General features: G+C 31.4%; 1 protein-coding gene across 1 annotated transcript; it reads right to left on the minus strand.

Annotated features, from left to right (window-relative positions):
• Positions 1-3,066: 3,066 nt before the first annotated feature.
• LOC124356739 (arginase-1) lies at positions 3,067-11,965 on the minus strand. The gene is made up of 7 exons (XM_046807924.1): positions 11,763-11,965; positions 10,476-10,551; positions 9,596-9,714; positions 7,353-7,618; positions 6,522-6,578; positions 5,201-5,382; positions 3,067-3,602 (listed from the first exon to the last, which is right to left on the minus strand). The coding sequence occupies exons 1-7, from the start codon at positions 11,889-11,891 to the stop codon at positions 3,352-3,354; spliced, it is 1,080 nt and encodes a 359-aa protein (XP_046663880.1). The 5' UTR covers positions 11,892-11,965; the 3' UTR covers positions 3,067-3,351.
• Positions 11,966-14,524: the final 2,559 nt, after the last annotated feature.

The following is a 14,524-nucleotide window of genomic DNA, read 5'->3' on the forward strand; positions in this document are numbered from 1 at the left end:
ACAGTGCGACCAAACAAACGAACTAAACCGACCAATCACCACGCGCGGAGTTAGAATTTAACTGTGTTTAGCAAGAATTTCAAATTCCAATTTTAGTAAATGTTTTATTCAACTTTACCATTTACAATAACAAATTTTAATTAATTTCAAATTATGTACAATGTTTTAGTAAACAAAATATATTTCTATAGTTAAAATTTGTGCAATTCTTATTTTCATTCAATTCCTTGTTCCTATTGTTGCAATTTAATAATATTCATATCAATAAATATTCTACCGAGAAAAAGACGTTGTCACGTAAAATCTTCGCCCGTAAAACCGACTTTACAGGCAACCATAATTTTTTATTGCTGCTGTAATTACACAGCAATAGGTATAGTTTGATTTTATTGGTCACATTTTGAATTCACTCAACTTCTAAACCGCAGAGAGTCATAACTTATACTCCTTCCTTTGTTTCTTGTATTATTATTTTGTGGATCAAAACCATCTGAAATGAACAAAATATAAGGGTCTAAAAAGACTTAATGGATCAGTTTTTAAGAATGGAATTTCTTCACTCCATGCGTGGATCCCATTTATGGAGTGTGTATTCCATGTCTCTTATGGACAAGTAAATTCAAAAAGTTCAATAAAAAAATCACTATGAAAAAATAAATGTCCTCCTGGATAGTCGGTCTGTTACCCATGGTCCGTTCCAATTTCGGAGTAGGATGTCTGCTTGATGGACCCATAGCAGTCAAGATGTACGAAATCTAACCCTCCTTAAACATCCTTCAAATCTTATTGAGTTCCATTTTGTAATTATACATTGTTAGGTAATTAGGGTCAGGAAAAACAGTTTAATGTATCTAACAGGTAGATAGTTGGGTTTATATGTTTTTGAATGCATGTCTAAATAATATATTTAGATTTTTTAACTATAACTAACCAATATGTTCTTATAATGTAAATGTACAACTTTTCAATTTGGAAATGCAACCATGAATAAAAAGTGAACTACGCGCTTGCATGTATTTTTTTTTCTAGCCGGTCATAACGACAAACCAGAAAAAACCTTGAATAACTGTCCAGATGCCCGAATAAGGAGCAGGGATCGAGTAATGATGGAAATACTGTTGAGTTTTTCGAAAAGGGGAACATGTATATGAATACGACATTACTGGGGTCGATAAGGGCAGAATTCATCGACTTTATGCAGTACTCCAATTTATTACTTGTATTTTATTTTTAAATTCTGCACGATTTCATAAGTATTCTGTTGACACTGGGAAAATATTTGTCAGTTTGATATTACATGCCTTATCTTTACATAATTTTAATTCATGGTAAATAATTAATCGACTCCACCATTTTCTGATCTGTTAGATGTCTGAAGAAGTTCAAGAGGCGACAACCATAGAGTTTAAGCGCTTCAGGCTGTACAACAGTAGAAAGTGACCATGTCTTTCAACGAATGAAGATATGATCCATAACCTACTTATACCTTCGGATCATATATTACAGGGATGCAGTTTGAATGGTCTACTCATGAACTTCAGCTGAAAGAAGATGACTAGTAATTATAATATTGAAAACTCCTTCAAACAGAAGCAATAACTCTGAAGAGGAGTATGACCTGGATACAGGCAAAGCTTGAGAGTGATTGATGTAAATTAACAAGAAAACTGAATCAGAGCAACTATATTGTACATGTTCTTTCCACTTACATTGGTTATCCATTCTAATTTCAAATATATCTTCAAATCAAATCAAATCTTTAATTGCTCGTCACAATTACACATTGTATGGCAAACGTAAGAATTAATTATAAATTTAAAACTCGCATACCACATTACCACGACGTCCAAACTTACATAATTTTCATGCATTCCAGTCTCATTCATTCATCGCCAATCTCAACCCACTTTCAGCGCTGGAGTCAGTCATCGAATTGGGCGGTCTCCCAGTTAAACGCCAGAAACTCGTCAACGCTGTAGAATGCATTTGACACCAGGAAGCGCTTAAGACGAGCTTTTGACGCCTTGGGCGTTTGTAGTACAATTTGGCAAACTGTTGATGAAATGAACACCTGCCTGCGAAGGCAAGTGCTCATAAACCACCGTTCTGTGTCTTCCAGTACGGTAGTTATCTCTGCCTCTAGTCTCATACCCGTGTATGTCACGTCCCCTGGTTAGGGCACATTTAGACAAACAGAACCAAGATGTTTCTAAAATGTAGAGACTGGGCAAAGTCAACAGTTGCAAAGTTTTGAATGCTGTCCCGCACGACTCTCTGAAATTCAACTTTGCGATGATACGAATAGCTTTTTTTTGCAATTTGAACACCCTCAGGAAATTATTGCCTGTACAGGCCCCCCACAACACCACTCCATAGGAAAGGTGAGAGTGAATTAGCCCATAATATGCCGCAATCAATACCTGACTGGGGCAGTACCGGGCCAAGGACCTCAAAACATATATTCCTTAGGACAGTTTGGCGCACACATGGTCAATGTGATTATTCCATGTCAACCCTCGATCGAGGAGTATTCCAAGGATTATCTTATTAATTTATAAAGTATTTTCTGTCCTATTGATTACACTCAACGTTTTTCATAATGGTGTGGTTGCCTTTATGTTAGTTACATTTTAGTCCAATATTGTGTTGGGCTCATTGTTACTTTATACACAAAACTAATGTGTTTAAAACAAATTATATTTGATTTTCCACCTTGTATATGTATAGAGGGTATATGGAAATAATGTTTTGATTCTAAATAAGAATTTTTGTAAATCTTGAGTTATCTCAAAAAGCCTTGTAAGAGAATAATGGTCAAATATTTGTTAAATTACGTACAAAATCTTGAAGTAAGTCAAAATGCTAATCATGAATATGCTTTTTCAATTCATTAAACTTCCTCAATGGACAACTTCCTCAGTGAAGTTGTTGATAAAATATACTTGGTTAGAGAGGTATCATGATAGTTTAATTGAATTTAAGATGTAATTTTCAAAAACCATCTGTTGGAAATGTATGAATAAAATTTTGAAAAGGAATTATTATCTACATTTAGAACACAACACAGTAAAATAACACTATTTTTGTTTCATAGATATGTATAAAATATGAACAGTAGAGCTCCATCATACCTATTATCAAACAGAATAGGTTTAACACATTGTTTTTTTTATTCTAAAGAAAATGTACACATGATTCGTATACAAATACAAAATAATATACGTAAAATATACTACAATATCATACAATAATGAGCACTCAGTTCAAACCGATCTTATTCAAGATAATTTGGGTTGTAGCAAGTTTCAAATCCTGTAGTAGAAGTTCTTTTCCAAATGCAAGTTCCAGAACTTACTCTTTTACTTTACTGAAACTGCTATATCGTCCCGGTATATCTGATGTATTTTTTGGAATGTTTCCTAGCCTAGAAAAGCCAAATCCTGCTTTAACGACATGTATTGCCGCCTCCACTGTTTTCTTGATATCTCGCTGATATCCAAGCACAGGGTTGACCTCCACTATGTCCATAAGGTTCAGTCTGCCAGTGTTGTGGACAATCTCCAGCACATGGATTCCTTCACGCAGGGACAAACCCCCTCTCACTGAAAGCAATGAAATAAAATAAACCTAGTCTTTTATTAACAAATTATTATTTTTTTCTACTCTTATTTTATGTATATCGCTAATACAAATTTAAATCACATATCTTGCACAAAGAAAAATGTAATTGATATATTTTTTTTAAATAGAAACATTTTTTATTTCCAAAAACATATACACATAGATATTAGATTTATTTACATTTGATAAATAGTAAATTACCCTTTTACTATACTTACTAAGTGGTGATAAAATAAAACAATATAATTTTAAGTACAGTAGTTGGATAAATATTATTTATATAATTTCAGTAAACTATTTATTACATATTAACATATATTCTAAAATGGAAATTAGCCTACATGGGCAAGCAGCCCGTACGTAGGCTAGAGTCGTACTAAAAAGTGTATGTTATCTAAATGTTGAAAAAAGTGTTACTGTTACGTGTCTGTGTGTTTAAGGCATAAAATGTAGAAATGTAGTTGTGTGAGATGAATATGGTAATATCATGAAGGAGATAAGAGATAATACTGTCGTATTAGACAAAACCATCGGTAGAATTAAGACCATTTACACAAGACCGTGATATGACGAGCGCTGGGGGATGAGGAGGGGTCAAGGTCAGGTTGGTCTCCAGTCTGAGTGAATGAAAGTCTCGGATCCTTGGACACCAATTTGTAACGACAGTTCTGTGACATTATATTTAAATTTTGTAATACAACGTGATTCAAATAAATTTAAATGCTGAAATTTGTTACATATGTTTCTAAATAGAATATGTGAAGTATAGTAAGAATTGGTTTTTGAAAAGGATTTATCTAATTTAATTACATGAATACCAACATGTTCTGAATATCTTGTTTGGTAAGAGTGCAAAATTTCTGGTAATATTGTATTAGCATTTTTGTAGATGTGAATTAGTAAATTTTTTATATATAACTGTCATAGTGAAAGTAGGGAGGATTCCTGAAAGAGAGACTCAGTTGGATAACGCACATTTTTTCTCAACCCTGCCTTTAGTATACTCTTTTGGGTAATGTTAAATGTTATTACTGTATATACTTAAAAATATAGTAATTAAATGACTGAAAACTACTTTAATCAAGTAAAAAATGTCAATTAATTATAATGTAATATAAATGTATGTAGCTGTATATATTGTATACATTTTAATTTCCATTAGGTTTTCTGTTTTCAGCATTCCTTTTTCGTTATTGTCACTTTTACTATGTTTTCATAACTATTCCTCATTTTCATTCAAATACTTAATATTCATATTCTTATTACTTACATTTGAACAAATGACAATACCTTTAACTCTCAAGAACTCACACTATTTAAAACAATTAGAACTTACCCACAAAGGTGACACAGTAGCACTTTAAAAATGCAAAAACTGAAATAATGTTTATTTTGGTTAAATAGAACATGAAATTCTTCCAATGTTTAAAGAAATAATATGAGTTGACATAAAAGTGTTCAATGTGTTTGAATTTATACATTTTATTATTTTTGTGATACAATTTTTTTCTGCTTTGTAATTATTCATTCCAACATTTTTGAATTGTCCGTGAATGACACAATACTATTTTTGACTTACCTGGTACTCCAGTTGCTGGAGCCTCTAGTGGGTCTAGAGCATCAATATCAAAACTGACTTGCAAAGATCTGGTCCCCATGGGATCGACCTTGTCCAGTGCCATCTCTGTAACTTTGTGGATACCATATTTTTCGACTTCTGCCATTCCAAAGGCTGTGATAGAGTATTTATCTAAAAGTAGTCTGAAATTATGAAGAAAAAGGAATTTAAAAATGTTGCTATCCAGTTAGGTCTAAAACTGAAGTCAGTTACGATATATTTCCTATTTGAAATCTAAATCATCTCTTGATTTGAATAACTTTACTTTAATAATTATACATTGTCATTTGGATTACCTTGGAGTTGGCAAGTACATTTTCTGAAACTATTGACTTTAGATTGACTGTTTATTAAAAAAAAACATTTAAAATCCAAACAATACAATTCTCCAAAAATAGCATTTTATTCATAATTTTGTTTTTGAGCAATTTACTCATGAAGAATTAAGATACTTCCATCCTGCACCCGGGTCTGTAAATTGCTCATAATTTACAATGTACAGCTGCTTGTACAGTATATTTAACTTTTAAATCTTTTTTTTTGCTTAAGGATACTCCAAAATGAATGAGATACGTGTTGTTTAGTAGGATAATTATTTTTATTTTAAAAAATCTTTAAATATGATGTCAAAAAGTATTTTATAGTCGCTAAATTTTATATTTACCCCTCAACAATCGTACTTTGTGAGTATTTCCTGAATATTAGACTTACGGTAAATCATTGGAACTGGTCTTTGAGAAAGCTTTCAAAAAGTCTACACAAAATCAATAAAGTTAAAGTCCTCAAAAAACTCAGAAACATTTTTGTATTAAAATAACTTTATTCTCAGGATTAGGAAGGAAAAAATTGAAATTTTACACAAGCAAAGGATAAAACATCTATTGAGTAACAAAATACACCCCAAAATAGGGCTGCTGGAATAATTCAAAGGAGAGGCACAAATCCTCTTGCAAAGCATTTTATGTAACTTGACTTCTAGAGTTAAAATGTTTTTGTTAAACATTGACATACCTCTTTCTCACTTAATTAGAACAAAGATAAGATTGTAAAAATGTCACGCACAAAAAAGATAAACCATCAATATCATATGGTCTCTTTTACTTGGTATTTATGTTTTGATGCGTTTAGTTACTTTTTGTCCATTTTAGCTTATTTAAAATTAATCTATGAAATTCCAATTCCCTATTTTTCCTGCTATTAGCCAATATATCTGATATTATAAATTTAAATAACATTTAATATCCTTATAGAAAATAACTGTTGTAATACCTATTGTAATTACCTTTCAAATTTATCAACTGAACGAAGACCAATGTACGCAAGGTTATTTACAGACAATCTGAAACAAAGTATTTTTGGTCAGGCATAATATTAATGTTGCTTGTATAAATATTAGAAGAAAAACAATCTGAGTGGGTAAATTTGTTAATCGGAGTTGTAAACTTAAGTTTTAGTAAACTAATTGACATAATTGTCCTTTTACTTTAAGTAATGTAATTGACATATTTTTCTTTTTAGATATGTTTGAACATTGCAGCTTTGTTAAACATATTAAACCAAGGTAAATTCTTATGGGCTTCAATACCGATTATCATTACAAGTGTTGGCTCGTTCATGTTAAGTTTAAGTTATCTTACTTTTATTGTTTAAAAATAAGTTCCAACAGTTATTTACAACTGTTTTACATTATATAAAATATAATTTAACTTGCTTTTGCTACCATAGGATACAGAAGCATTGTGTGGTATCTGTACCAACATTAAACACTGTGCCGCTTCGTAGTCAAAGTGTTAATATTAATTTAGTTTGTTTACATGCAGAGTAAATTAAGTTTTTCAGTAAGCCAGATGCTATAGCACTGGAAGAGTTTCATATTTTCCTGGAAAAAGTTAACAGCTTTAACCGGTGATTACTTGAATCGATGAAATAAACTGTGAATTTTAACTGCTGATGGACTCATACAAGACTAGTTTAGAATAGTGAAACAAACCAGTATCATGCAAACTGTGATGGTAATTTTGTAACCTTCATTGAAAGGCTCCACTGAATTATTGTGGTCAAACTCTTTCAAGAACAAATTAGTTAAACCTCCAAGTATGCTAGCAATACCAACTGAGGTCTTTGCCAGTCCATGCCGGGTAAGTAGGGCCAGTAGTCGTTTAACTCCTTGACCAGAAGAGCCACTGTCATGCCGTGAACGTTGCCCGATGGTGAAGTATCTGCAGTGTTGAGGTCAGCATGGGCGTCCACATAGATCAGCCCGAGGTCACCCTTGCTACGAATGTGAGCGTCTACCGAACCCACTACCACACTGTGATCACCTCCCAGCACCAGCACCTTACTGCCATCTGACAAGATCTCTCGCACCTTCTTGCTCACCTAGGCATCACATGAAAGTATCTTATGTAATACTTCTCTCTATACTTCAACATTACAAAAAAAAAAAAAAACTATGTGCAGGAATTTTTCGTTTGTGTGCTTTACAATTGGAAAACAGTACTATCTATGAGCTAAAACAAAATAATAAAGGGAACACATATTCTACTAGTTTATATGACAATAGAGTTTAACTGCTACTGGATACTTTTTGCTACTCAATTTTGTATTTAAGAGTTAATTTTGTACTAAGTTAAAAAATTTGTAATGTATTTTTCAATTATGCATACTTTGGAGACAATCATCCTAAACATTGTCTTACATAATGTAACTGGTGGACTAAAAAGTCACAATGAATAGATTTTTAAAAAGTACAAATTTATCTACTAGCCCAAAATGGATAGCAAAGATTTTATTATTTTCGACTTCATTCAAAATGGCCAATTATTTGGAATAGACCTATTTGTAAATTTTGGTTATTAAAAGAAGAGATTGCAGTGCAATCGAAAATTTCTAAATGTGTGTACTTATAATGTCTTAATGTTTCTTTCAAATCAGTGCACGCTAGAAGACAGTCTTCAAGGCAAACCCGCTAATTTTCCAATCAACAAGCAAGAGTTTATAATATAAAATTATTGAAATTCTCCACTATTGTATTTTGTGTCAGTTTTGTAACAAGATCTATAAGTCACCATTTGAATATTTGTGAAGTTTGAACAGTGAGTTTGGTCTAAATCTCTGAAAAATAGATAGCTTGAGTAGTGTTTTAAAATCTCAATATTTGCACATCCTTAGAAAACCATCTTTTTTTGAGGGAACTTCCTTGTTGCCCTTCTATGTGCCAGAGAAAGACTTATCTTTGCCAGGTCGATTGCTCAGCAAGGGTTCTAACAACAAAAATCAAGTTTAGTACTGGAAATGCAACTTACTATATCATTTCTACTTAACTGTCAGAATGTGGTTCTAGTTTGTGGTGATTTAGGAGAAATATAAATGGTTTTAACAGTGCAAAAAGGCCTTGAAAGGGCATAGTCTTTTATAAAAAAGTTTCCTGTGTAAAGTAATTAATTAAATTCTTTCTCCTTTATAAAATTTGCACAGGAACTAACATTTTTCAGAATAAAAGCAGATATTGGTATTCATTATCTCATCTCATTAATTTGACTGAGCTGGCAAATGAGAGAACCAGAGAACTATGTAAAATAAAACTGTATAATTAGGAAAAAGAGCAGACCTTTTTCTATCTATTTCTAGGGACCATAGGCCTGTGACAGAATCTTGTCAAACAGAATTAGAAATAAATTGGTACACAAGTAGGTGGATAATAGATCAAAATGTTTTGATCATGGAAGTATTTGAATCATATTATCTTTAACATAAATTCAAAAGCTGATTCTTTTGTGTGGCAACTCCTACAGTCCCACTTTTTTATCAAATTTTATAAATTCGCCCAAGTAAAAGAATGTAAAATATGGTTCATGATATCTTTAAAACAGTTCTTCTGTAATAAAGGTTGTATAGCACAAATACAAAAACCTATCTTAAATACATTTTTTGTATAATCTTTTTGTCTGCACGGTAAACTTCAATAACCTGACATCTACCCATAAGGTATATGAAGTAAAAAGGGCAGGAGCAGAACCATGCCCACCATTTACCTGAAGTTTTCCCAGCAAGACTTCATGTCAGATAGTCAAACATCTTACTGAGGTCACAAAAAACACAGTAATTTGGATATGAACAATGAGCAATATAACATTAAGTAAGGAAAGGGGACTCGACTAAGTAACTTTATCTAGGGCCCATCGAAGCCTATCAAATATGACACTAAATTATAGTACATCTGGTGCAATTAACTAATTTGTGCCTACTGTAACCATTTGGTAATAGTCAGTTTGACTAGCTAGTTCTTTGTTTTTGCATGACCTAGTAAGACATTGGGCTTATTTGGGTTAATTTAATTGTAGTGAGTTACTTTACCTGATGATTGCACTCTGCCACTTCAGCAAGATCTTTCATTTTGGTTTGCAGTGGATCCTGATCAGGATGTGATGCCAACTCTTCGCAATTTATGTCTCCGAAATCTCGAACATTGTGCCCTACAAGATAATATCAATGTAATGTGTATATTTCAGTGGTGTAGCTAGGAACTTGGCTTTGGGGGGATTAATCTCACTGAAGAGCTCATCACACGGGGGAATGTGGAATGAATCTTATTTGAAACTAATTAGATAGACATAATTCACAGTACAACATTTAACTGCTTTATTTCAAACAAGTTAGATTGCAGTTGTGTGTATTTTTAAAATTGTTGAGGGTTTTGTGGGGGGGGTGATCCTGTACCCTCTCCCTTCCCCTCAGTATATTTAGCCACTGGTATATTTTAGAAGAATTAATTTTTAAATGTGACTGAATTTTGATCAAATCAGTTTTTAAGAGAATAGCTTCAGTATATTGCATTCCGTATGTCAAGTTTGGATATAGACAAAATATAGTTTAATATTGAAAAAGTTCAGTTAGATAATATAATGATATTAAAAGGTTAAAACAGACTTATATTATAAAATATATCCATGATAAAATATATTTAACATTGAAAATGATAAACAACACACTAAAAATTAGTTTTAAATCTATGCAAACTTAGTTTTGTTATAATGATTTTATTTTACTAGCACCTCTTATTATGCTACTTGAAAAATTATAGTACACAAATTTAAAAAAATAGTCAAATGTTACATTTACAATCACTTCAATCAAAACATAAAATAGATACATACTAAAAATAATGTAAATCTATTTTTAATGGTACACAAGAAACCAATGTTATTGTAAAATCCCAATATATGTGGTTACTTACCCAATTCAACAAGTTCTTGTAGTATTCCTCCCTTTCTAAGAATTTCTGGACCTCTTCCAACGCCTTCATCATTTGCCTAAAAATATTTCTTTGTTGTAATTCGAAATATAATAGACTGAACCTATTTTTACAATACTTCTAAATGATTTGCATGCTTAACTTAATAATTATTAACTTTGAAACTTAATTAGTATAACATGTAGCATAGTCAAACAAGTGTACTGCAAATTGTTACCAAAATAGCATATCTTAGGGTTTGAGTTAGGGGTCCAACCCATCATCTCATATTTCATTGGAAAGAAAAGTATAATGACCTAGCTTTTTATAAATAAAGACGTAGGACGTTAAGAAAACTGTAAATAAATACTTCAAAAGTGGTTAAATTGAATGAATTAACAAAATGAGTTCTTAAATACCTGTGTGTGGTTTATTGACACCAATATAAATTTAGTTTTCGTTAAGAATATGAGCTGAAAAAAATTTGAAACTTTTAACACTTTTGGTACGTTCTCAATTTGACCTCTACCAAAACTATTGCGTCTGATGATAAATTTCTATCTTAAGGAAAATTATTCTATCGATTTCATGAAAATTAAGCACTGGTAATAAATTATACTTGGACAAAGCAAATTAGCAGTCAACTCCTGGCCTTTTAATAAACTGTGGCCTTTTACAAAGTCTTTTACAGCGAGTTTTACAACTTTTTTTGTATATAATTTAGGAGAGAGAAGAACCTTCTGAATTATACTATTGGGTTATGATTTAACTAATTAAATATATTAGTTAAAGTATATATATGTATAAATTGTATAAATGGCAATAACCTTATTTTTAATTTTTCAATAAACATTGAATCACAAAAAGTACTTGCTCCGCTGGGACTCGAACCCGGATCTCTCACTTGCCAGGTATTCACCGCATACATTTGTGCTACCATTACACCACAGAGCCCTTACTTTTTACGATTCAATTATATTGTATTTGGCCGTATCTGTCACATATGCGTTTAAATAACTAAACTAACATATGATCGGAAGACATTATATATTATATTATATATTACGTATTATATATATAATAAAAATGTACATATACATTTTAGTTTGTGTGTGTGATGTGTCCGCTCCTGTATGTCAAAAATACATAAGAATCATAACCACTTTTAAGCTAGTTTACTTTTAAAGTATTTGCAACACACATTATAATTTTTATTGATTAATTGAATACTAACGTATTTACAATTCCACTCATTTACGGAATGGACATTGAATTTACTAACAAACTTACTTGTCCTTTGCTAAAAGGCACTCCAACAACACCAATTTTATACGATGGAATATCAGCATACACAGTCCTAAAGCTGGTCTTGCTCACTCCACCCAAACCTCTTAGCAATGATTTGAAATGAGTTCCCATGTTAGACACTGTATGATCCACTGAATGTAACTGCAGAAGAACTGAGTCTTCTCATCCTTAAAAATTGTACAAGCCTATTTGCCAAATGAGCTGATAGTGATAATGTTATGCTTATTGACGTCAAAATGAAACAAAGACATCATTTGACATTACTATGAATGGTTTAAGTTAGTGTTTATCTGTTTACACCATGTTTCAATGAAACAGCTGAAGTTTTAATATCACAGCTGCTATATTTAGATTTATATCTTTTATACCCATTCTGTTTAAAATTAGTAATTGAAAACAATTTTTTCAGAATAACCAAAGCTATGTTTTTTATTCAGGGAAGGTATTTTCTGTACTAATACAGTTGAACTGTTATCTTTATTTAAAATATTTGAGTAATTTTACTGAATATTTTATAAATATATATTCTTAAAGATTGCAGTCATAACAATTTTTTGAAGTAATTCTCCAAGACGTTTTACATAATACCTACATAGTAATGTGTATAGAACTTGCAGAACAACTTTCAGAAATGAAAGTTTTTTTTTTATTATTTCAGAATGGTTTTCTGAAATAATATATCTATGATATATAATTTCAGAATATTTACTGATAAGCTTCTTTCTGTTTTGTAAGTGTTGACTTGTAAATTTCCTTTTTTGAGAATTTTTGGAAAGGACCCTTGATGTTAATAAGTACCATAACAATCCAATACTAACTAGATTTTTGGAACATGTGAGTTTTGAATTTAACCCTCTCATTCATCATAAGAACAAATATTTTCATTTTGAAAATGAAATTGTTTTACAATTTCAGATAGAGCAGGATTCTAAATATCCTTGGTTTAATTTAATTTAATCTTCTTTAATTATGAGAATTGTATTGTAGCATAATTAAAACTTTATCAAATTATTTTGAAGTGGTAATTAATTATTGGTAAAGGCAGTTAAAACAGTACAAAATATCTGGTTCAAACACTCTCTCATTTCTTATGAAGTAGAAAAAGTAATCCTTGTTTTGTATTGTTTCTACTATCTTGTTCTCTTGCCAACCTTAAGCATTATTATGAATACATCAGCTTTTTAAAGGAACCTAAAGAAATATATCTGCTTTCCCTGTTAGTACCCAATCTCTCTTGTCCCGAGAAGGAACTATGAATATACTATAATCAATGGTAAACCTTAAACAAACTTCTTGGTAGTGTTGGGGACTTCACCAGTAACCTTAACTTGCCAGTCTCATGGCAGAGTTTGAGATACAATGGCTTTGCCAATCTTGCCAGCCTCAATACAATATTGGAAATATGTTGGTTTTGCAGCAATCTTATCGGGCCAATTAGAATATACAAATTTTGGTAGCAACCCCATCTCTACTACTTAATCATAGCTCTGACAGTTTCATTGGCATTCTTATGTTTCAAGCTTTGACAGTATTCAGAATGCACTAATTTTTGTCAGGATACTCAATTTTTATAGAACAATAATAAAGTCATTTTAAAGTTGTTTAATGGATTATTGTAATGGATTGTTTAATGGAATCTAACAATAATGACAATGTTATCATAACTTTGTTAAATATAAAATATATAAACCTACATGCCACATTTTCTAAAATTCAGTTATCTCTTGTTACTGAAGAGACACATCAACAGATATCTACCAACAAACTGACTTTTTCATGAAACCACATTGTTTTCCATGTTGGGATACCCAAATAGGCATTTCTTCCAAAATCTAAAAATCAATTTTTGAGCCACTTTTTCCTAAGTAAGATACATATACAGAGTGTTCACAAAAGGGTGTCATAAACTTCTGTGGGTGATAGTACTCATCCATTTCAAACAAAAAATTTCATAGGACGAGAAATGTCTCGTTTAGCTGCTAGTAGACATTTTGCTTTTTATAAAAATTATTGTCTAAAACGACTAAAGCTTAAGATACCAAACATTCAGCTGTTTTACATCAGTTATACAAAATTTACAAGATACAAACCATTTTGAAATCTTTATAACATTTCTTCCAACGGTACTTTTTTAACGAAATCCATCAACGCATAAGCGAACACGGCCACTTTAAAGGTACTCTTGCACAAGCCAGGATCAATAAACATGTGATGCCTCTTAACCATGTTGCTATCAGCTTGTGCAAGCGTATCTTTAAAGTGGTCATACTTACTTACACATTCACGGGTTGAAATAAGTACCGTTGGGATTGTAATAAAAATTGTATATTAGTTGGTATCTAGTAGGTTTTTTTATAGTTGTGCTGGTTATTTGACTTTCAAAATTTTTAACAGATGCCATTTTTTAATATTAAAGAAAATAACATGTTATTTTTTTCTTTTATTTAACCCAACCCATGTGTCAAACTCGGTATCTTCAGCTTTACTAGTTTTAGAGATATTTGTTATAAAAATACAAAATGGTGGCTAGCGGCCAAACAAGACATTTATCAACTATGTTTATATGAAGTTTTTGTTTGAAATGATGACCTTCAGAGAAAAAAAATCAGCTGTACTTTTTGATAGAGTACAGATGTTGGTTTTCTTATTTTGTCCCATCAAGACATTTACTCTTAGATTGTACTAATTAGTAGGATATACAGAGTGTAGATTTAGCATGAGCCTAAATTATTGGTATTAAATTA

Source organism: Homalodisca vitripennis, chromosome 3, assembly GCF_021130785.1.
Source record: "Homalodisca vitripennis isolate AUS2020 chromosome 3, UT_GWSS_2.1, whole genome shotgun sequence".
Lineage (NCBI taxonomy): Eukaryota > Metazoa > Arthropoda > Insecta > Hemiptera > Cicadellidae > Homalodisca > Homalodisca vitripennis.

Excerpts from the sequence above, each read along its gene's own strand:
- LOC124356739 (XM_046807924.1), bottom strand. The coding sequence starts at position 11,891 with ATGGGAACTCATTTCAAATCATTGCTAAGAGGTTTGGGTGGAGTGAGC. Across the intron at positions 6,579-7,352 it reads ATGGACTGGCAAAGACCTCA|ATTGTCTGTAAATAACCTTG; the intron begins GTTGGTATTGCT and ends ACTTTGTTTCAG. Across the intron at positions 5,383-6,521 it reads TCAGTTGATAAATTTGAAAG|ACTACTTTTAGATAAATACT; the intron begins GTAATTACAATA and ends TCATAATTTCAG.